This window comes from Hydra viridissima, unplaced genomic scaffold (genome assembly GCF_058129835.1).
Source record: "Hydra viridissima isolate aposymbiotic clone 2 unplaced genomic scaffold, HvirCarnegie_v1 scaffold_4, whole genome shotgun sequence".
In the NCBI taxonomy this organism is placed as follows: domain Eukaryota; kingdom Metazoa; phylum Cnidaria; class Hydrozoa; order Anthoathecata; family Hydridae; genus Hydra; species Hydra viridissima.
This window is the reverse complement of record NW_028324303.1, coordinates 8063349-8088013: the sequence shown is the minus strand read 5'-3', so window position 1 is coordinate 8088013 and position 24665 is coordinate 8063349. Positions and strand designations below refer to the sequence as shown.

Below are 24665 nucleotides of genomic sequence, written 5' to 3'. Positions count from 1 at the left end.
TCTTTTATAGAATTGGACAACGTTTCTTGATTGTATGAAGTTGCATATGCTCTTGAACCACGCTTTCGCTTATATTTCCTCGGCATTTTCACCGGCTAAGAATTCAAATGGTTCAATAAATGTATCAGAAGTGTCAAAAGATGCCAAAATAAACTCAAAGTAGTCTACGAAGTAACTGTGCTATATTCACAAAAACTGTTGATATACCAAAATTGTTGATATAATAGTCGATATATATTGTTGGTATCTCTAACAAAATTAAAACATGTTATCTTTGTTAAGTTTTAGGAATTTAAAAAAAAATCAACAATTGACCCCTGTCAACAAAGTCACCCCGGCGCACAGTGGAAAATTGTAGAGCAACAGCATATCATAAATGTTTTTTACTAATGTCGCTACTGTCATTATATTTCAATTTTATTTAATAGTTTAATAGTCAATCATTACTATAATACAGGAATTTCACATAATTTTATGTAAAAATAAAAGATTTGAAGCCCTACTGTTTATTACTTTTGCGGATGTTCATTTCAAACCTGTTCGCTTCATCACTTTAAAAGCTAATTTTCTATAAAACTCTCTAGGAATAAGTATAAAGTATTATACATTTTTGAAAAGCTCATGTTATGGAGATTTTAAGAAAATTATACATTTTTACTTATATGGTTCAGTTTAGGAGTAATTATTTGAACAATAAAATAAATGAAAAAAAATAATATTCTTCAAGTTCACTGAGACTTTTGGTAGTTACCCACGCTTCCCCACGCTTTACATTTAATGTAGTATTGTAGCCTAGTTGTTTATTAAAAACATGTATAAGAATGAGTTGCAGAAACGTGCGGTTTCCGAAATTATCGAGAAAAGAGTGATAAAAGTAAAAAAACAGAAAACCGCTTTTTATCGTGGTTTCAAATTTTGTTCATTTATAACAATAGCTTGGTATATGTTTTTTAATTTATTATCAATTTTTTATTGATACCATGGCATTCTTTTATTTTTGCACTCATTTTGTGGTGAATGTACACTGCCAATATATAAAGAGTTGAAACATTTATATCAGTATAAGAAACTCACAGAGGAAATGAAACCGACTCGTTTGACTATTGAATATTACTTAAGTTACTTTTGTGACTTGTTAAAATGACAACTTTTAAGTGTTTGAAATGTAAATTATTGCTTTCCTATATTGATGGAGGAAAGACAGTTGAGGCACTGTCAACAATTTTAAAAGAAAATTATCAACTTTCTGAGGACAACTTGTGTTTCATCATTAGTGGTATTTAAAGGCACATTATTCCGTCTTTTAATAAACGATGGAGCATATCTTTAATACATATCTTCAGGCGTTGCATTCAATAGGAGAAGAAGCAGAAGCAAAACTTGTGGACTCATTAAGGATTGCTGATAAAGACAAAAAAAAATTAACATCGAGTTTTATGGAAAACGCAAGCCAGAAAAATATGCTAACTGATGAAGAAGCACTCAGCGTGTTTATTGATTTAGATTTAACAAAAGCACAATATTTGTATATGAGGAAGGTGACAAATGAACGAAACTGTTCCATATTCCCACCATATTGTAAAATTCAAGAAATTAAACAGACCTGCTATCCACCATCTTCTGCAATAGAAATTACGAACACACATCCGAAAATTCTGGAACTGCAAGATTTATTGGATCACACTGTAGCTAGAATTTTGACCATAGATTCTCTGTACAGTATTGAATTCAAGCATTTACTTTCATATAGTAAATGGGGCTGTGATGGTTCCTCTGGCCAAAGCCAATACAAGCAGAAACTTCCAGAGGAATCTGAACTTATTTCTTATGCAAATTTGTTTACTAGTTCTTTGGTGCCTATCAAACTAATTGATAAAGTAACTGGCGCAGTTGTTTGGCAAAATCCGGCACCTTCATATGTTCGTTTTTGTCGACCTATATGCATTGAATTTTGCAAAGAGACTTCCAAGAAAACTAAAGCCATTGTAGATGAAGTAAAGAGCCAAATAAACTCTTTGCGTGAAATGTGCAAGAACTTGATGAAGATACTCTGCAGCTTTTGAAAGTCAACGAACTGATTTCAGGAACTGAAAGTCCCTATGTAGTTATGACATAGTACCTTTAAGGTGGTACCAGGGTAAAAAACGGCTATTTTTGATAAAATTTTGAAAAATACCAAAATTAATGTTTTGAATTCCTAAATCTACCTATTTCAATATGCGTTTTGCAAAAAGTCAAAAATCTTCTTAATTTTAATCAAATTTGGCCTTTTTTTAAAGAGCAGTTTGGTTCTTGCTTCATAACAACGACCTTAGAAACGCTTTTTATCTCGCTAAATCTCAATTTTTCAGAAAAAATAACTTTTCATAGAAAATAGATAATGGGCTGAAATTTTGCAGATTTAAAGATGAACATATTACGAATGTTGTCTGTGAAGCAAATTTTTGTTATTTTTTATTTAAAACTCATTTTTATCATGCTTTTGTCCCAAATTTCCCTTAATTTTATATCTTAAAGTTCGAATGTCAACCTGGTAAAATTAAAAATGTTTTAAAAAAATCTGTTTCATAGACAACATTCTTAATACATTAAAGAATTCATGTTCAAATTTTCAAGCAGTTTTGACTCTTTTTGAGTTAGTTATATTAGATGAAAGAATAAGAAGGTTTGGGGGTAAAATAACACTCATTATGCGCATAATTAATGACTTTATCACTAAAATTTTTTTATTTGGCTACTGTTTTATATATTTTTTTTGTTCATTAATAGAAAAGAGCTAAAGTCTATTAATAGTTTTCAATTTCTTGTTAAAAAGTTACCTTTACCCTGGTACCACCTTAATATACCTATACATTATTTCATAAAAACAACTATTTAAAAATTGTTATTAAGAAACTGTCTTAAATATTTCTATAATTAGTAGGTAAGCACTTTATGTATTTTTCGTAGTTTTTAATAATTTTAAGGTATTTTCATATATTTGTAAAGCATTGTGTTAAAGTGTAAATTAACTAACTGCCAATTTTGAAGTTTTTAATTTTTATTTATTTATTTTTAATATTGTATTACAAAAAATTCTTATAAAGAGTATTTCACAAGAAGCGTCATATACTACTTTACATTTGTGCAAAATTTCAAATCTCTATTTTTAGTAACAAAAAAGTTATCGATTTTTGGTCCGAAACACCTTTATCTTCCACTGTGCGCCGTAAGGCGTTAAAAAAGTTTTAATGATTTTGCGCATGCGCAGATTTCACATTTAATAAACTTTTTTAACGACTTCTTTTTTAACGCAACAACGGCATAACCTGACTTTTTTGAAGCCAGTTTTGAAATTTGGCCGCCATCTTGGTTAACCCAAAAGAATTTCGCGGAACTTAAGATTTTATTCAGAACTTTGTTAAACCAAATCAAAACATTGCAATAATTGCAACCAAATGATTGAATAATTGGTCAGTTTATGCTTGGTAACTTATACTATCATGTAAAGAATTATTTGCTAACTGATAGTCTTCTTCAGTTCATTTTAATAACATTCGGAATACTGAAAAAGACATTCAGATAGCTGTATTTCAACATGCTACCAACAGACTGTATTTCAGATACACGAAAGATTATTGTGAAAAGAAAACCATATGTTTGTGAGTTGAAACAAGATGTATTTCATATGTATATAAGATAATAAGCTATAACTTAAGTGTATGTATATTAATGCATATATGTCATGACACTATCATAACATATATATATATATATATATATATATATATATATATATATATATATATATATATATATATATATATATATATATATATATATATATATATAATTAAGTTATAACTTTTTATTTAGCTTTTAATGATTTATACTGAATAATAATAAAATGATAAATATTGATAAACAAATTTAAATTGACATGCCATCTTGTTTTGTCTATCAGTGTACTTCAAGAGATTGTACTGGTGGCATTACATTTTAATGTTATGTAAATGGTTGATACAGAGAAAATTTTCCAAAGTTTTCTGCAAAGTATAAAAATGAAAGTTTATAAATTCATATTTTGATATTGGTGAGGTTATAAACACAGCAATAAAGATATCAAACAAACGACAAATTTTTACTACTGAAATTTTTACTACTGATATCTAAAATAATGACAAAGTTATAAATAAAAAATTATATGTAGTATATTTATTGCAAAAAAAAAACTCACATATAATATATTTATTTCAATAAAAAACTATTAAGAGATTTTTCTGAAATCCCCCTTCCAGAATTGACAGTGTTTTTAAATGCATGTCTTTTACTACCCTAAGTTATTCAAAAGAAAATAGCTTACAAATTTGAAATTTAACGCAAAATTTTTTTTGTGTTAAATTTCAAATTTATAAGCTATCCTGGTTTGTATTAAATTTCAAATTCGTAAACTATTTCCTGGTTTGCAAGTACTTTTCAGCATACCAGTACCTTTTCAGCATACCAGTACCTGGTATGCTGAACAGTACTTGCAAACCAGGAAATAGTTTACGAATTTGAAATTTATTGGAACATATAAAAAATTGCTGGTGCATAATGATATTCAAGATATTTTTCATGGAAACTGTTTGCCATTGCAAATTGTACCTATTTTGACTGCTTCTAGTAAATATCAAAACATTGAAAACATTGATGTTCCTTCTGTTAGTGTTTTGAATAACTCTACTAGCAGAAATAGGATTATTGAACTACTAGAAAACTCTGTTACTGATCATGATTATTTTTTAGTTCCTGATGCTAGTTGTTTGTCTACATGTTCACAAAGTATTGTGGCTTGTATTGCAGGATTTGCTGTATTTAGGGGAAATTCTGGGGAATTCGCTACACTGTGAAACATGTATTTCAGCGCTAAATACAAGTAGCAAACAAGAACAATATGCATTAACTTGAAAACAAAAGGTGCATTATTGATATTTCCCTCAAAAGATGATCATGACATTTGCATTTTGTGTGAAAAGTTGTTCAGAACCAATGTAGAACACAACAGCAATGATTCATTATACCTGTTAGATGTAAGGTGCCATGCAATTTTGCAGTCAGTATATCAATTCACAAACGCTTGTTTTTATTTCCACAAGAAACGCTCATACTGTGTAAAACATGGTGCCTGCTAATTTTGTGTTGACATACAACTATCTGATGTCTGTTTCAGTATTCCATATATTTTGGAATAAGCTGAACCAGATAATCAGTTAGCAAACAATTCATTGTAACATAATATAACCTCGAAAGTATAACTGGCGAATTTATTTATTGACTTGTTGCAATGCTTTGATTTAGTTTCATCTGTGTTTTCTCCATAGTTCTGCGCAAAATATAAAAATGTTTTGGGTCAACCAAGATGGCGGCTGACTTTCAAAACTGGCTTCAGCCACTGATCTCTATAATAACTGGATAGCAGGGCTGTGGAGTCGGAGTCGGAGCTCATTTTGGCTGGAGTCGGAGTCGGAAAAATTGTACCAACTCCGACTCCGGTTTAAAAAAAATCTTTCAAAGTTTCATAATTTTCATAAGGATTTTATAGATGTTACAAAAATACAAGTCCCAGGATGGTCTGAAAGCTTTAGGATATCCAGACACAATGGGAATTGTTGTTTGCAACAACTGGAGGACAAGGAGTTTGACATGTTATTTTTAGGCCTTTAAAACTGTTATAAGCAATAGGTTATTTTGCTGCTTATCACTGAGAATCATATATCACCTCCCTTGCGCTCTCCTCTACCTTCCCTTAAACTATATAACTTCATGATCCCCTAACTCCCGACTTAAATTGTCTGGCACTGTGCTACATATTCTTAGTAGAAAGCTAGGCGTGCCACCACCAAGCACCAAAGAGTTGCTCCACAAACAGAATGACTGTAAGTATTCAAATAACTTTGTTTATCTGGAGAGAGAGAATATTAGAAAATTAGTGATTGAAGAAGCTGTTAAACAAAAAGAAGAACTTAATGAATGTCTCAAGGGACGCTTTGTGTTTCTTAACAGAGTGAACTATTTTGCAATCAATGTTTAATTCTTTTTTGAAAAAAATGAAGCAGTTACCAAGACATTGGCAGTAAAAGACGCCAAAACTAATCACACCAGCGATTTTCTCCAGGTCTTAGTAGAAAAGATTCTTAAAGAATATAAACTTAAATAAGAACAAGTTCTTTCATGTTTGAAATATTGTCCAACTGACAATATTTAAAACATGATTTTGACAAATTCATAATGTTATTAGCGATTGCATAAGAGTTTATTGCATAACAAGAGTTCAGAAAAGTTGTTTTTCAGAAATTGTTTTCTTATAAATATTGTTTAAAGCACTAAGTGGTTGGATTATTTGTATCAGTGATGAAATAGCCAATGTTAACATTTTACTACAGTTATTTGTTGTTACAAACAAATAACAGTAGTAAAACAAACAACTATTTGTTGTTACAAATTGGTTACTTATGAAGGAGTCGGAGTCGGTCCATGATAAAATCAAGGAGTCGGAGTCGAAGTCGGAGTCGGAACAGCAGCTTACCGACTCCACAGCCCTGCTGGATAGCGCAACTCCGAGCAAAACTTTATATTTTTTGACGCCAAAATCGCCATATTGGAAAGCCCCAAAAATTTTAATCCCGTAAGCTTTAGGTTCTGTTTTTCGGCTTATCGCTTTATCGCACATATCAGATTTCATTGTTCTGGGGCTTTCCAATATGGCGATTTTGGCGTCAATTTTGATATTAGAGTTGCGCTATCCAGTTATTATAGAGATCAGTGGCTTCAGCGCGTTTTATGTAAACGTATATACCGTGCCGTCTCCTGTGTATGTATTAAACCTCCTTGGTGCTGAACGTCCATATATTAATACGTCCTTGAGCTAATTCAGGATAACTATAAACAAGCGGTCCAACTTTTAATGTACAGATTTAGTAATGCAAAAAGTCTTATTGCTGCTTACATTGATTTTACGACGTAAATATCCAGTCAAAATTTTGTAGGATGTTATAGAGCTCTGACGAATGTATAATAAAATTAAAATAAATATCAGGAATTTAAAGGAATTGAATGTAAAAACGTGTAAGTATGAAAAAATTAGGCGTTTTCTAACAAGGAAGATAGAGACACTTGCGTATCCCATAAAAATAGATTATCTTTTCGATGCAAGAATATGACTGATATAAAAGGTCTTCTAAGCAATATCTAAAGATCAAATTAATGTTTTATTTGTCTGAATCGAGAGAATCTAGCAAAATTCTGTCGCTCATATCATAATTGTATGAAGTAAAAGAGAAACACAATATTTCTTTGTGTGATAACGAAAGTAAACCAAGTCTTTATCTAATATTCAAAGTTATCCAATAACCCATCAAAAGGTCCTCTCGAAGTAATAATAATCAAAGAACCAAAAAATGACCCAAAAATGAATAAAAAGAAATTATAAAAGATATGCACAAATGGAGATGTCTTATTTGTAAATCGTCACGTGCAGCGTTTAGTTCCTCTTGAAGTAAAAATCAAAGAATCAAAAAAATGATCCAAAAACGAAAAAAAAAAGAAATTATAAAAGCGTTAGATGCTATTAGTAGTAGGATAAGGCGGGGCTAGTAGTAAACCCAAACTTTTAGTAAACCCAGTGCGCAATTTTTTAAATTGTAAACATAATAATATAGCAAAGGAATTTATTGAAATAGCACCAATTTGGTTTATATGCAAATAAATGTATTGCATAAAAGTCTCAACTCTTGATACAAATGAACATTTTTGCGAGTTATGTGAATCTTTTTCCAAACTACTCTTTTCAAATATTGAACTTAAAAATTTGAAGCTCAGAATTTTTGCTTTAACCAGGCCTTTAACCAACTATTTCTGGAATACATCTGAGCATGTTCAATAAATTAGAACCGAGTTTAAATTTTTTTGTATTTAGTTAATTAAAATAATTACTTACAACATGCTTGCAACATCCTCCCATACTAGCTTTACAATTGCATTTAGCATATAATACTTTACCTTCTTTCTGTAAAAAATTGCTAAAAAATCAGTACCTTATGTACAAGGTACTGATTTTTTAGCAATTGAAGCTGAAAAGTAGACTCAAACAAGAAATAAATTTATTTCGAGATTGATATTTGATTTAACAACTAATTTTTTAACAAAATTCTCCTTAAAAAGCTGATAGCCAAAAATTTTAAAGAATCAAAGAATGTTTTAAAGCACCTCTTTTGTCTGTAATTATATATTTGAATGATGAACTTCTTTGACTTTTATTAGGCAGCAAGGAAAAACATGATGTTGTTTGGTACTATACAATAGAGCATCCCGTACTTTTCAACTTCCATCAACAAAGTTGGTCCCAAGGATTTTTTGCCTTTTAGGTACACACATTTAAGGTGGGCATATAAAAATTCATCAAAATAAAAACAACATTTGCAAAAAAAAAAAGAATGATAAAATGAATAGAGGTCCTTCTTGCAAGTAAAAAGAGGCATTATCACTCCATTTTCTGCTATTGCTCGGATAAAACCATCTCTTTTCTAAAAACCAAAGACTATTTCAGAAGCTGCAGTTACCTAAAAAAAGCTAATTGTTTTAAAAACTACTAATTGTTTAAAATTTAATAGTTTTAAAATTTCCTAGATCATTATTGTTTATTTGACAGGTTAAAATGGGTTCATAAGCTTCTTTCCATGTTATAAGGTCAGCCAATGTGGTTGCATGCGAGTTTAAATATGGAATCTTGTATGCTCTGGGAGCTAAGCTTTCCATATTCTGATGTTTTCTAATTTCCAAAATTATATTAACAGAAAATTCCCTTTCAATCTTGTTTTGACTGCAAAGTAATACTTGAAATAAGATTTCAGAATGAGAATACAGTGCTGAAGATATCAAGTATTTTTCAATAATATTCTATATATTTTTATTTTGAAGTTTGATAAGGGTGAGTTGATTCAAGATTTGTCATGGTCCCTCTATCTAAGTATGTTTCACTTAAATTTGAAACCACATAGGATAGTAAACTGATACAAAAAAACTTAACAATTAATTCTAAGTTTTTTAGTTCATCTCTCTCTAATCCATGATTGCATACCCACAATAAAAGTAAGGACGAACCTATGTTGAGCCACCTTGAATGAACTATAGTGCCTGGTTTTTGGTTTTCCAAACTTTCAGTAAGAGTTCCTGAAATTACTGTCTGTATATTTTGTAGGCATATTTCTGGACATTACTTAAGGACATTTGTTTATTTTGTGTTTTATCTTTATAAAATATTTTGCCCTTTGCTAGAAAAAAAAAAGGAAAATACAAACTCATAAAAAAACACGTAAATTTAATAAACTACCTTAGATATCATTTAGGATGATGTTTTAATATAGAAAAAACATTACTTGTTCTGTAAAAATTCAAAACTTTGCTATACATGCTATCATTTCAAGATTTTGTGCAAAGTGAAGAAAATTTTCTAACTAATTTTTTTTTCTCGGGCGAAATAGTTCGATTTCAACTTTAAGGTTTTTTTAATCAGGAAGGTGTATATAATAATCTCTCCAGAGGGTTTCTTTGGAAATTCAAGCTGATATATTTTTCCAATGTATATGAACATATGTTTTTTGAGACATGTTGTTTCAATGTGACATTTAAATTAATTAAGTTAATGAGTGAACCTCTAATAGTATAGAAATTTTTAACAAGCTTGGTTTTATGCTTCCTTTCACGTAAAGTTTAAATGAGAAATATAAAAAGTTGTACTAAAAAACTATATAAATACTTTGAAGAGTATCATCCATAATTTTTCTTTCATTAATTATAAATGACTTTTTTTATTGCTAAAACTTTTTTGAGCACATAATTTCGTTGTTTGTAAAACCAAAAGACACAGGTTTTAAATAACAGATGTCGTCTGTGTTGACATAGCCACCTATAAACTTTTCTCTTAAAGAATGAAATGCACTAGACCTTTGTCTATCTTATTACAAAGTAATACATTCAAAATAACATTTTCATTTTTCGACTTTTTCCCAGTTTTTTAAAAATTCGCCTAATGTGGAAAGAACTTATTGGGTATTAAACACATGTCAAGTTGTCGCACCGCATCACAGTGGGCCAGAATTCACTTTTACTGGACAAAATTCGTAACTAATTTAATATTAGAGCTATATTCACTAAAATTAGTATGAGTACTAATATGATGTCTGTGCTTTTTATGAAGGTAATATTTTTTTATTTCGTTGCTATGGATACCTTTATTTTGCTTAGCAACAACCTATTTTGTTATCTGCAGATATTTTATAAGTGCTATATTCACTAAATTTTGGCATGAGTACCAATATGAGATCACACTTCTTACAAAAGTGATAATTTTTTAAATTTAGTTGCAATGGATACTTATATTGCTTAGTTACTGGATACTCTCCTTAGTTACAAAGTGGTAAATTGATAATTTGAATATTTTATCGGATTTTTGACTCACCTATATTAGGCACTTCAGTCACGTGACAAATTCCGTAGACAAAATTTGCGAAGTTTTTTATATATAAAGAAGACTTTTTCAGATTAAATTTAGACCGATTTTTTTAATCTATTATGCCATAGTAAAACGTTTTACGAAAAGTAAAATGATTAATCTTTCATAAAATATCTGCTAGAATTTTCAATATCAGTTTATCTGGCTGTAGGAGCGGTTTCAATTAAGTATTTGTAATTATTTTAGCTTAAAGTTATTTTATTTACATTCTAGCATCCTTTAAAATAATATATAACTATTTTTCTTTGTTTTTTTTTTTTTTTTTTTTTTGGTTTTGTGATGAATAAGTTAGTCTAAAATAACTTTAAAAAAACTAAGTTTTTGCTAATATTCGGGTATTCAGCTTAATTTTTAAATCTAAGTTAAAACCTGCTAAATCCCGTCCTCTTCTTCCTTTCAGTCCGTCTTAATATTGTTTCAAAAATTATTACGGTAACTAATTTGCAAAAACAATATAACAATTTAATTGTACAATACAGTATTTGTTTAAAATTAGCCTTATCATAATGAATAATAAAGAATTATATGATTGGTATCTATGCTTGAGTGATAAATCTTTGAAAATGGTTTGCTCGAATTTCAGAAGCCGATTCTCCAATTTATTTTCAATAACTGAAAATAATTTGAGCTTGTACAACAAAATTAAAATTGTTGTAGATAAATTTAAATCGTTAAAAAAAACAATAAAAGAAGATATATATATAAGCTGATGCTCTTTAAACTGCCTATTTCGGAAACTAGTTGTGAATTATGCATATCAAGTGAAAAAAATAAAACGAAGGGTAAAAAAAGAAAGTTGAACCAACAAACCTCGAAAAACTGTTTTAAAAAATTGAAACTTGCTTCATCTGGTTTTATAAATAAGTTCAAATCTGCTAATGTTCGTATTAGTAATATGAAAAAAAAATTTACATCTAACGACCCTAGAAGGACATATAAACTATTACATGCAAGTAATAAAGCAAAGATTCATCAATTAAAAAAGAAACAAAATAAGGAAATAAAAGAATTAAAAGATTTTTATAATAAAGTCATTAAAAATCTTAATAAAAGAGTTAAATTTTTGTTAGTTAAGCTTGAAAAAAGTGACAATAAAGTTGCACTCCTTCATGAGAAAAAAAGAATTACATGCAAAAAATTGTATTATGTAAACAAGAAGTTTAGCATGGAATAAACATGAAAATTTGTCTTCTAACAGTTTAAATAATCCTGAAAAGGATACAGACTCTCCTGACACTAGAGTATTAAGCAAAGAAAATAAAGATTTTAATTTAAGTTCTCTTCTCCATGATCGCAGAATAATAACATTTCAAAATGGAAGGTATTCTAATGATATAAGAGAAGTTATTATGGAGTTAGTTTCTTTGAATGTCAGCATGAACAAAGTTAATGAAGTTATCACAATTGTTTTAAGAAAACTAGCAAAGATAGATATAGAGAAGCTTCCCTCAATTGGTACAAAATCTCGATTTATGACTGAGGCTTTAGCACTTGCTCAACTTCAAGTTGCAAAAGAAATGATAAACACTGTAGAAATTAATTCAGGCAATTGTCTTCACAGTGACGGTACCACTAAACATCATAGACATTTTCAAAATTTCCAAGTTACTACCACAAATGGAAGTACTTTATCTTTTGGATTATGTGAAATGGCTGGCAGTGATGCAGATTGTACTATTAATGCGTTAACCAAAACATTAGATGATATATGTGACATTTTAGAAAGTAGCAGCAAGGAAAACGATTTTTCTAACCTTGTATGTTCTTTTAAAACTACCATGTCTGATCTTGGGCCAGTTAATCCACTGTTTAATTTAAAGCTTAAAGATATGAGGAAAAAGTTACTGCCTAAAGTTATAAAGAACTGGGAAGGTTTAAAAAAAGGCGAGCAAGCAGATTTCATTGAAATGTCTAATTTTTTTTGTAAATTGCATTTATTATCTAACTTTGCAACAGAAACTGATAAAACAATTAACTTATTCGAAAAGTTAGTTTTAAGTACTAGTTATGAAAATATTTTTGCATTCAATACTGCTGAATCAGGTGCCACTAGATTAATAAGAACTGCATGTAAAGCTTTTCATGTAAGGGGAAGTGATGAAGCTGGAGTTGCTGGGTATTTTAATGCATTTCTTGCTGGTAAAGGACAAAGTAAGTGTATGCTTGCACCCTTTGTTGGTAACAGATTTAATATATTATATTATAATGCTGCAGCTTTGTATTTTCATTCAAAAGATATTTTAGAGTTTCTTCAAAATTGGCCAAATCAAAATAATCTTTTACTTGCAGTTAAAGAAGATATTAGCAACAAATTATATTTAGCAGAAGTGTGGGCTCTTGGAATAATTGATAAAATAATTACAGGTCCACTTTGGCGGATAATTGAATCACAAAAGAGTATTCTTGATATGAATCCATTTTTGTTAACCCTAAAAATGAAACTTTCAGATTTGTGTAAAAATGCATCATCGATTATGATCTCGAAAACACCTATATTCAGTCCAAGTGATGTTAATATTCATAAAGATATTTTGTATGATAAATTATTTGAAGAGACTAATGACACTGATTTAAATATTTTAACACAGCAGATATTAGAAGTAATTTGTCATTCTTTGTTAGTTGTTCTGGAAAGACAATCTGCTGATCAACTTCCTGGAGGTAAATATTGGCATCCTTCTGATAATATAAGTAAGGCTGCAGAGAATGTTCCAACAACAAACAAAGCATCAGAAAGTGACTTTGCGGTATTGGATCTTTTAATTCGTACAAAGCCAAATGCCAAAAAAACAAACTATACCAGCTTATACTATGTGGTATAAAAACAAAACACTAGACTGGTTGGATAAAAAGACTTTAGATGAGCGTGACTCATTGCTAAAAAAAGCTTCAACAAACTTTAATAAAATGAAAGATAAATATAAACAACGTCATTTAGAATTAAAGTTTGAAATGAGTGAAAGGTTGTCTGAAAAGCATAAAGCTAAAAAAAGAGCTGAAGACAAAGCCTTCTTAAAAAAAGCTAAATCGGTTAATGAGTTGTTAAAATTGAGGACAAAGGTATGGTTGACCTCAAAAGAAGCAGATGATGAATATGTTTTGTTAGTTGACACATTTAAAAGCAAAAAAATATTAAGAGCACAGTTGGATTTTTATAGGTATGTTATGGAAGTTAAATGTGAACCTAAATATTTTCACAAAACTAAAATGCATGGTAGTAAGCGAAAAGACTTAACAAACTATGAGTTGTTCAGTAATTTACAATCAGTTATTAGAACAAGGACTTTTCCAGAGCCCATTGAGAGAAGAGTTATTCTTATTGAAAGAAAAGAACGAGATATTTTGATTGCAAAAGAGATAGAAGAGTTAAGTGAAAAATTAAAGAATGCAAGACTGTCTCAATTAGCAAATCAACAAAAAACAAACATCTTGGCTGTCATTCTAAATGATGTTAATTATCTTGTTGGGAAAATTTATTCAACATAAAATAATGAAAATCGACACTAAAAAATACTTTTGGTGTACAGGTGAAGTTCTTCGAGTAAACAAGTCAACTCCTAACTTAAAAAAAACTTTGTTTGATGTGGTCTATGAGACTGAGGAAAATCAAGTATGGACTTTTCCATTGCTTGTTGACCTTGAAAAAGGAAAGGTTATACTTTTGTAAAAAGCCTATTTTACAATTTATTTGAAATAATTACTAGTTATATATATTATTAGTAATATTTTATTAGAAATATATTACATATATCATAAATTATATATTGTTATTATAAATTAGTCGTATATATTAATCTATAATATTTATATCTATAACGTTTATAGTTGTTATAACTTATCGTATATAGTTATTATATATCATTAGTAATATTATATTATAAATATATTATAAATTATATAATATTATTATAAATTAGTCGTATATATTAATCTATATTATTTATATTGTTTATATATATATATATATATATATATATATATATATATATATATATATATATATATATATATATATATATCAATCATATATGTAAAGATATATATCGTTTATATTGATCTATAATAATTTATAATATCGTATCTATAATATTTAAGAAAATTTAAAATTGGGCAACCTTGTGTTTTATTTTTTCACAATTTAATGTTGTAATAGAGATATGACTATATTAATGTGTAATGTGTCTATGACTATATTAATGAATATATATATTTTTCTGCTATATATATTTTTTCTGTATATATATTTTTTCTAAAGATTAGTATTGCCTAAAGTCGTTGCGTAAAATTTTTACGCTAAAAAAAAATGTTAAAAAAAACTATAATAAAAAAACGCGTTTTTTTGTCTAAAAAAATGTCAAATTAGGTAGTATAAAAATGCAAATTTCTTGACAACCAGAAGTGCTACAAAGTTGGTTAAACCCATTTTAAAACAAGATTAATATTTTGAATGCAATAAAATTAAAATTAACATTTTAGCTTAATTACATTACGAGATCATAAAATGGACTGAAGTGCCTACCTATATTGAAAAATAATTGAGTATTTAGATAAACAATGTTTTACGAATAATAAAAGCAAAAAATAGTGCAAGAAAACATTGTAAATTTTAAATTTATAAAACAATAATATTATTACAATAATATTCAAAAATTATAAAACAATAATATCGTTTGAACCTTCCTATCAATCATTGTAACTTCAATAATACAATTCACTTCAATAGAAGATCTGCAAACCTCTAATAAAATCATACCCAAACTTTCTATCTCACTTTTAATGTACTGATCTTCTTCAATCACAGAATCCTTGGATTCCATTTTGTATGCAAATCTTATGGGTCTACAATAGGCTGTGGAGGACGACTTTTGATTTCTCCAAATAGGCACCTATTCGTTGATGTTGTTAAATCCAGTTAAATCCAATGGTACTAGACAAGTAATAAATAATGATTCTTCACGCTTTAAATCTCTGTTAATGTCAGGTTCTGATAAAACTTATTTATAAATGCTTTAGCCAGTAGCACCATCAAAACTAGCCTTACACGTTAGTGTTATTGTTTTTGTTGCTTTGTCGTTCAATATCAAGTGCCTTAGCACAGGTTCCCGAACTGCACAGATTCTTATCAAAGTATGAATTATTAAATCTTTTAAAGGAACTGAAGCTGAATAGTCCTCCACTGTTATTTTTGCAGGATAACATTTCAATTTTGCATCTCTGACATCATTGTAAGCAGGGTAGATGTTATATTCTTTCTCCAAGGCTCCACTTCTAATCAATTGATAGGAAGCTTTTGTCAGACTTGCATCATATATTAAGGCCAGTGCTTCGTCTGCTGAATATTTAGTTGCTTTATCTGTATTTGAAATACTTAAAATGTTCTTGGCAGCAATAACAATAGATTCATCTCTAAATTTTCTATTAGCAGCAAAAAATAATTCATTGGATGAATGAGATTCAATTAAACAAGATACACGCCGTTTTTTAGTTTTATTAGAACTATTATCAAATGCAACTGGTTTTCGACCACGTCTACTTGCAGTTGGTTCATTGTCTTTTTTTCTGACAATTAAATATTCATTAAGTCAGTTCACAAACTTCTTTTCAAAATTTTTGACAGTATAGTTTGCAGATTTCCACTTTTTTTTTATACAAGTAAACAAATCGTTGAACAGCATGTCTAAAATCAACTTCTTTAAAATCAGCAAATTTTGGCTGAATAAATTTTGATATATCTTCATTAATATTTTGTTTTGAAATACTAAGATTGTTTTTTTGGAGAAAATTATGAATGTCTAAGTTTAATAAAACCATATCTAAATAATTATTGTAACAAGTATTTTGTATTTAAAAGTTTAATGTTATAATATATATGCCGCCCGGACTACTAATACTTGTTATTAATTAAGTTACTACAAGTGTTAGTAATTAAAATTAAAAGTAATTAAACTACTGTTAGTGTTAGTAATTAAATTACTAACCAAAAAAAAAATAATCTCATAAGAATTGTGAATCTCATTTTAATACATACCCCCAATATTGTGTACTTAGCGGAAGTAAAATACTTTTAAAACAACGTTAATGTAAAAATGAGTTGTTGCTATGCAAAATTTAGTACCATAGCAACTAAGTTAAAACGTATATAAAATCTGAACGGGGATTTAAGGGGACGAGCAATCAATTAAAACTCGATTGAAGCATTATATAGATCAAATAAATATAAGACAGCACATGGCAAATTGTGGTAATTATTAGTTATAGTGCGGCAAAAAAAAAATTTCTTAAGGAATTTTTTTTTTTTTAATCTGTGATTTTCAAAGTATAACTGAGATAACATGCTTTGACAAATTTATTTCACACATTGGTTTTTTCTTATCTCTAAATACTCTAGAATAACATGTACTAATTTTTTTTTTCAAAAACGTAGATGTAATTGAAATATAACACAACGTTGATATCACCGTTAATTACTTATTTAAAATTTTTTTTTTTTTTTTTTAATTTCAATATTCAAATGCTTAGAGCCTGGTAACTAAGGGATTTAATATAAATAAGTTATCAATAAATTTTTCCTAATATATATAGATACTAAAACTTAATAAGTTTTCAAGATTAGATAACTAAAATTTTTCCCATTTTGTCCACCTACTGGCCCACTGTGCGCATGCATGTGTAAAGATAAAAACAATTTTTGCACGTGAGATCTTTAAATAGGTCGGACAAAAACTTAAATAATTATGTTGCCTACATATGTAATTATTATACAAAATGGACTTATAAAATATTGAAACGTTAAAAATTATGATACAAACATACACTTATGCATAAAGATGTAAACACACTCATATACAGACACAAACGTACATACATTTCTGTGTTTATGTAGTTTAATGTACTTTATTTCATAATTTGTGAAGTTGCTCATTTTGATAACATTGTGAAATTTAGTAAATCTTTTATTTAAAAGTATAGATGTCATAGTTTGCCAGTTATGAGGGTTACAAAAAAATTGTTGCGTTTGATTTCCCAAACAAGCAAAGTAGTCAAGTCACTCAAAGGTGAAGTGCAGCAAAGTTCCAAGCAAAATGTGAGCTGAAAATTTGTTTTTTTTGTTAAAATTTTACTAATAAACTTTTAAGTGTAATTTTAATTCTTTAAAATACATTTTTATTTTTATGTAAAAATATTTTATTTTTTTGCATCAGTAAGCTTGTCATAAATAATTTCAGCAAATAGCTTACTCATTAAAGTGTGTGTGTATGTGTGTGTGTGTGTGTGTGTGTGTGTGTGTGTGTGTGTGTGTGTGTGTGTGTGTGTGTGTGTATGTGTGTGTGTGTGTGTGTGTGTGTATGTGTGTGTGTGTGTGTGTGTGTGTGTGTGTGTGTGTGTGTGTGTGTGTGTGTTTATCAACAGCAAAAAACAATTTAGATATATAGCTTATCCATGTTTTATTTTTTAGACAACATAAATGTTTTAAGTTTTCATCATGAATTAAGTAAATTATGAATACTTTTATTATGGGAAAAATAAAAAAAAGAATTTTCCTAATTATATGTAAACAAAAAACGGAAAGCTTTTAATGATGATAACAACAACAAAATAGTTTTCTATCACTATCCTCCTCATATTCATTCTTGTATAATTATTTGATTATTATCAATGATTTAGGTTTGCAGTTAAATGGAGAAATAGAAGACTAATCTATTTTTAATATTTTAAATTTAATGTTAAAGGATCATTTTGATATATTTGATAATTATGTATATCATCAGGTAATTTTAGCCAGTTTTCTAGTCTTTGACAATAGAAAAAGCTAAAAACACATGCAGGTACATTTTGAAACTTTTGCTTCTGTTATGTTACCTCATTTTTAATATTTAATTATTTTGGACACAATGATTCACTGATCATAATATCAGTTTCTATTGAAATTTGAGTTTTGAATTATAGTTTGCTAATAGTTAGAGGTACGCTCATATTGAAGTAAAAGTGAATATATGTATATAAGTTATAAATATTTAATAGTTAAAAAGTTCTATATAAGTAAGTTATATATATGTAAGTTATGCATTTAAGTTTAAACTTCACCCACTTGAAATTTTCTTTTTGATCTTCTGATGCTATTTTAAAAATTTCACAACTTTTTAAAAACTTTTAGGGTTAAATCAAGGACTGCAAATTTTCTTGAAAATCTTCATAATGTAATAAAATATTTTTCTGGATCCACATTATGCCAAGCCCTGTACAATTGTTTATATAAGCCAGGTTTTTTAAAATTTTTTTTGTCTTCTTGAATGATGGGTTTTCAAGCTATGATTCTCCTGGAACTTATAGGAAAGTATAATTAAGACCTGTGGTTTTGAAGAAAGTGCATGATATAGTCAATTATGCTAAACTCTTAGGCAGTGATTTCAATAAAATTTCCATTCAATTGATCTAGGCTGAAATTACAAGCTGTGTTTTCTCACTTAAACATAGAGTGAAAACAAAAAAAAAAATCTGCTACCCTTAATCATTATATTCATAAAATTACTTGATCAACAGAATGTCATTTAATGGAGATCGTTAATTAACTTACTATTAAATCATGGTTATATGTAAGCATATTTGAAAAATCTGTTGAACCTCTAAATAATTTCAATTTACATGCAGTTAGTTCATGTACAGTTTTTATGCCATATAAAGGAATTCCATCTTCAATGAGTAAGTGCCCTTTGCCATCCAACATACTCAATGCAAGGCACCATACTACCAGAACCAAAAGCTACCAGGGACAGAAACTCACAATATTCCTCTCTTGAGGAATAATTGAGCTGACAGTAGTCTACAATAAGTTCATTCAGTTTTTTGGCTTACATTTGTTCATTTCTTACCTTTTATCATGAAATTTCTTAAACATGAGAATATCTGGTCCAGTAGAAGGCTATACTAGTCTGATATATATCTGACAATAGCACCTTACACACACACAACACACACATATATGTATATATATGCATATATATTTATACATACATACATACATACATACATACATACATACATACATACATACATACATACATACATACATACATACATACATACATACATACAGATATATATATATATATATATATATATATATATATATATATATATATATATATATATATATATATATATATATATATATATATATATATATATATATATGTATATATGTATAATGATTTGTGGTAACTTTGTAATAGCAACTATTTGCATGCAAGTAATATTCTTTTTAGGCACCAATATTTCATGGAACTTCTGAAATTGTTATTGAAGCGAAGGTTTTCTGTTTATTTTATGTTGTAATATTAACTAAAAATTTTAAGTGAAACATTTTTTTTCCCTGTCTCTAGCATCATTCTTGTGTCTATTTGAAATATCTAAATTCTAATATCTAAGTTCTTTTTCTATACAGAATATAAATGTTCATCATGGGAATAAACTTTACACTTTTTCCTCTTTAAACCTCCGAAGTGATGTCATGGATGGTCTTCAAAGCATGCATATTGTACAACCAACAATTATACAGGTTATCTTGTGCAAATATCTTTATAAGTGTGACTAAAACTATAAAGTTATTTCTTTAAATAGACATTTTGTTCAAGTTATTTAGATTTTCAGTTTGTTCATTTATCTTTTCTTTTTTAACATTATTTATCTTTTTGATAATGTTTTGTGAAAGCATAATTTATATATAATAGCTTTTTTATCTTTTTAAAAACCAATTGTCTAATCAGTTAACTTTTAACTTTATTACCATTAAATTTTTTAAATTAAATTATTAATAGAATTTCTTGTGAGAAATTTTCCACTTCTTAAAAATTTTTTTACAAATTTGATTTAGTTATTGGGAATACCATTGGTTTTACAAGGGAGAAACGTGTTTTGTGCTGCTCAGACAGGTTTTATGTTTTTAAAATTTACTTGTTTTTCACTTTTCCCAGAGGATTTTGAGAAAAAAAGCAACAGTTTTTTCATTAAATTTTAATTAATTGGGCTTTAAAAAAAAATTTGCCTCCTGGACAACCTTGTATTTCAAAGTAAAACAAAGAACCTTTGCTATCAAAATAGTAATACAGTATTGTACAAATTAGTTGCATCAAAATTAAAAACAATAAAAATCTAGGAAATTTTAAATTTTCTTACTCTTATAAAATAAAAACTCATGCACTAATATTTTGTGTGTCCTTCTAGTGCAACTATGACTTTCTGCACACAATTTGGAATGGAAACCACCAAATTTTTACAAATGTTTTGGATTTCTGTGTCTTCAATCCAAACCTGAAGGATAGTGGTGGTAAGCTTAGTTTTAGTTGTGCAGTCATGTTTTCGCAGCCTTTCTTTTTGTCCAGAGGTTTTCAATTGGATTAAGAGCTGGGGATTTGCCAGGCATTTAAGTGTTTTAATCTTATATTTTACCATGAATTTCTTGACTTTTTTGGATGTATGGAATGTCGCTAAATCCTGCTGTAATATTCTGTTTCCATTTGGAAACACTTTTAACATCTCTGGAATTAAATGTGTTTGCCAAACCTCAATGTAAGTTTCAGAGTTGATCATGCTAGTAACTGGGTAGAGTCTTCCTAAAGCAGAGAAACAACCCCAAAACATATTCTTTTCTACATGCTTGGCATATTGTTCAATGTGTCTGGGTCATATAGGCTCACAATCAGAACCACGAACAAACTGTTATTGCTGGCCTTGCATTTCAAACTGTGATTCATCCGAAAATAAAACCTGCAATCAATAAATAAACAAGTTAGCTGTTATCAAGTCTCTTCAATTTAACAGCTTCAATTTTTTAAAAATGGTATGATTATATAAATATAATAAATAAAATAGCTATAAATTTAATAGACACATTTTGTCTTACCCTTCTCCATTGTTCTTTAGTCCACTTTTTGTATTCCTTTGCCCACAAGAGATGCTTCTTCTTCATGACATCTGTAAGTAATGGTTTTTTAAAAGGTTTTCTGGCAAACCTTCTAACAGCTATCAACCTCCTCCGCACAGTACTCGAGCAGACATGGATGTCATGCGTAGCTAAATCATTCATTAGTTGGTCACTTGTCTTTTTTGGATTTTTGATACTCTCCAGCATCAGATATCGGTTATCTCTTTCTGAGGTCTTTCGTTTTCCACCACATTTTCCTTCTCTTAATGGTGATAAGCTGCCTGTTGCAATGTAATGCTTCTTAACCCGGCTAACTGTAGATTGGTTCACTGAACATAATGTGGCTATCTCCCGTTGAGATTTATTAGAATATTGAATTAAAATTAATATTTTAGATCTTTTTATTGGTGTAGTGTCCATCTTTGTTTATTAAATTTTTAAAAATTTATTTCTCCTTCTAATCACAGTTAAATTATAGAAAACACAGAATAAAACAAAAAATAAAAATAAAAAAATGTTTGATGCAATTAATTTGCACAATACTGAAGCTATCAGTAAAGGTTTTAAGTTCAGAGAAAGTAGTTGTCAAAAAAAAAAAAAAAGAGCAAATCACAGAAGAAATTTTAGGAAAAAAATGGTTCAGAAAATTAAACAAAGAAACTAAATCAAAGATTAGTTAGAAAAAAAAGTTATTTTACAAACCATTGTAAACCATGCTCATATCAGAACTTAAAATGAAAACTGTTAAAGAAGAAGAGATGCATGTTTTGTAATGGTTACTCAATATATTGACTCCTCTTAAAATTACTGTGATTAAACTCCATAAGGAATCCTCAACTTCCCTGTTAGATGAAGGACTTTTGAAATTTCTATGAAGCTTCTAAGGGTAATTGAAAATGAACTGAAATTTTTTTCATTAATCATCTAATGAATACTGCTCTAAAACAGAAGTGAAATAATTTGCTGAGACATCAATCAAAGATTTATTCCCACCTGTGAATAATAATGATAATAATGATTACATCAAAATTGTGTTATCACAATTTTGATGTAATCTAAATGGCACTGATGATAACTTAATTGCTTTACTGGAAAATATTCTTCAAAATTGGTAGAAAGAAGCTATTAAATTAATCACCACAAATGTTGAAATCATAGCACCTAAAAGGACAATAATTACTTTGAAAAAGGTTTTTGATTTTTTAAGTGCAAAAGCATGGTTGATTGTCAGCAATGCATTGTACAACATATTGCTAACTATCAAGCCCACATCAAGAACCTCTGAAAGAGTTTTTTCCACAGTCAGATTAGTAAAAATAAAATTTAAAACAATTTAAAGTTTTCACATTTAAATGCACTTTTTTCCTAAAATATGTATTCCTCACAGAAAAAACAAAATAAAATATATTTTTCCTTTGTTTGCTTTGAATTTAGTTTTTTTTTTCTTTTTCCTATACCATTTCAAATATATTTGGATATTCAAGTATTTGAAAAAAAGATTGCTATTCAAATAATCGAAAACACCAAATAATTGAATACTGTAGCATCTTCATCTAAAATTCTTTTTCATTGATAGGTTCTGGTAAAACATTAGTTTACATTGCACCAATTGTTCAAAAGCTGCGCAATGAAGTTGAAGCTGGTTTTGTTGGAAGATTATCAAGACCACGTGTTCTTGTTCTTGCACCAACAAGAGAGCTTGCAACCCAAATTCTGGTTTGTTTTGGTATTGCAGATATTGGAAGAATTAAGCAAGCTGATATTTTTTATAAGCATCTTCTAAATGAAAGTTTTTAGCGGTTTTAAAGGATTAATGAAGTGGCTTTTGAATAAGAATTATAAGTTGTTCAAATGTTATAACTTACTTAATGTTAAGTTTAAATTCAAATATAAAACCTATGTTTAAAGATTGCTTATTAACTTCTTTTCTATTTCCTAAACCAATAGGACAGAAAAAACAAAAGAAAACTGGAAAATTTATATCAAATCAAACAGAATTTTGCTTTGACAATTTGCATATTTTATAAGCTGTCAGAAGTCTAATTATTAAAATTTCTAAATTTCTCTTAACCATATAACAATATTTTAAGTTCAAATACTTTTTTTAACGTAACATAAAGTTGTGATTGTGTATTAATGTTATATGAGATATACACCATATATATACAACATCACATTTTTTGTCAAGTATTCTTCATCAAGTGTTGAATTAGTGTACTAGTAATAAGTATGCAGTATTTATAAAATAAATCTAATACGACAAAAAACTTAAAAGTATGTTGTTTTTTTTTCAGTAAGTTTTTACTTTTATTTTAGAAAGTTTTTAAACATATGAGTCATCATGCTCCATTTCGATCAGTTGGAGTGATAGGTCAAAATCAAAAGGTAAGCAAAAATTTTGATATGTAAAATAAGTCAGTGAAGTGCTTGGTGTTGAAAATAACTATTATGAGTCATCTGATCTCACCACTAACTTCAAAATATCTTATTTCTCTCCTATACATCAATAGTGCTTTTTTAGAATACAGGCCTTCTTCTAGAATAATTACTTCTTACATATAGATATATGAGAAAATTTAGATCAAGTTTTTCCTTTTTGTTATTTAAGAGGAATTTCAGAAAAGATAAAAGTTTACCTAAAGTTTGCAGTTTTTAAAAAATGTAATAAATTTTTTTAAAAAGGTACTAAAAAATAGATTTGGTTTTTATTTCTTAGTACCTTTTTGTAATTACATTTTCATGTAAGTACATTTTCATGGAAAAGTTTTGGCATTTTTAAACTATTATTTAAGCACCAGCATTTGGTTTTTCAATTTTTTGTGAACAATAGCCAACTTAATATCAGTCTTTTAAGATAAATTGAATTTACTGAAGTTAGTTAAAATCAAACTCTTTATTTGTTAAAAACAGCAAAGCTTTTGGTGATTTAAGTTTATATTCATTCATAAATTTGTTACTTAAAACTTACCATAAAAAGAGCTTTAAAGGCTTTAATTGAAAAACAATTCTGCACAATGTCTATAATAACATAAAGTATGCAAAGTTGAAATTTTATAAAGTTGTATGTCTAAATATATAAATTTTTTAAAATTTGATTTCAAATAACTGATGTAGAAGTTTGTACTTTATTCATTAGTATTTGTTAAAAACCAAAGAAACCAAACATCATTGTGTGCTGAAACTCTGAAAAAGTGTCTCAAAATGAAATTTTTA

The 24665-nt window shown here is 28.2% G+C and overlaps 1 protein-coding gene and 2 pseudogenes across 4 annotated transcripts in view; 2 read left to right on the top strand and 1 right to left on the bottom strand.

The window, feature by feature from the left end:
- Positions 1 to 8276: 8276 nt before the first annotated feature.
- Positions 8277 to 9095, bottom strand: LOC149889681 (uncharacterized; annotated as a pseudogene).
- A 1685-nt stretch (positions 9096 to 10780) lies between these two features.
- LOC149889680 (uncharacterized) lies at positions 10781 to 14198 on the top strand (annotated as a pseudogene). Its single transcript, XR_016451551.1, has one exon. The product of XR_016451551.1 is annotated as an uncharacterized LOC149889680 (transcript).
- Positions 14199 to 17348: 3150 nt separating this feature from the next.
- LOC145182973 (uncharacterized) overlaps positions 17349 to 24665 on the top strand; it is a 36576-nt gene continuing 29259 nt past the window's right edge. For 2 of the 3 annotated variants that reach the window (XR_016451555.1, XR_016451554.1), the window contains exons 1-6: positions 17457 to 17615; positions 19795 to 19839; positions 19974 to 20087; positions 20403 to 20460; positions 23029 to 23168; positions 23769 to 23837. Coding sequence is in view for 1 of the 3 variants with exons in the window: in XM_090084313.1 (XP_089940439.1) it covers positions 17520 to 17615; positions 19795 to 19839; positions 19974 to 20087; positions 20403 to 20460; positions 23029 to 23168; positions 23769 to 23837 (522 nt within the window). In the remaining 2 variants the exon portion in view is untranslated. Of the gene's footprint in view, positions 17616 to 19794; positions 19840 to 19973; positions 20088 to 20402; positions 20461 to 23028; positions 23169 to 23768; positions 23838 to 24665 lie in introns of all 3 variants that reach the window. The other variant, XM_090084313.1, reaches the window with a different exon arrangement.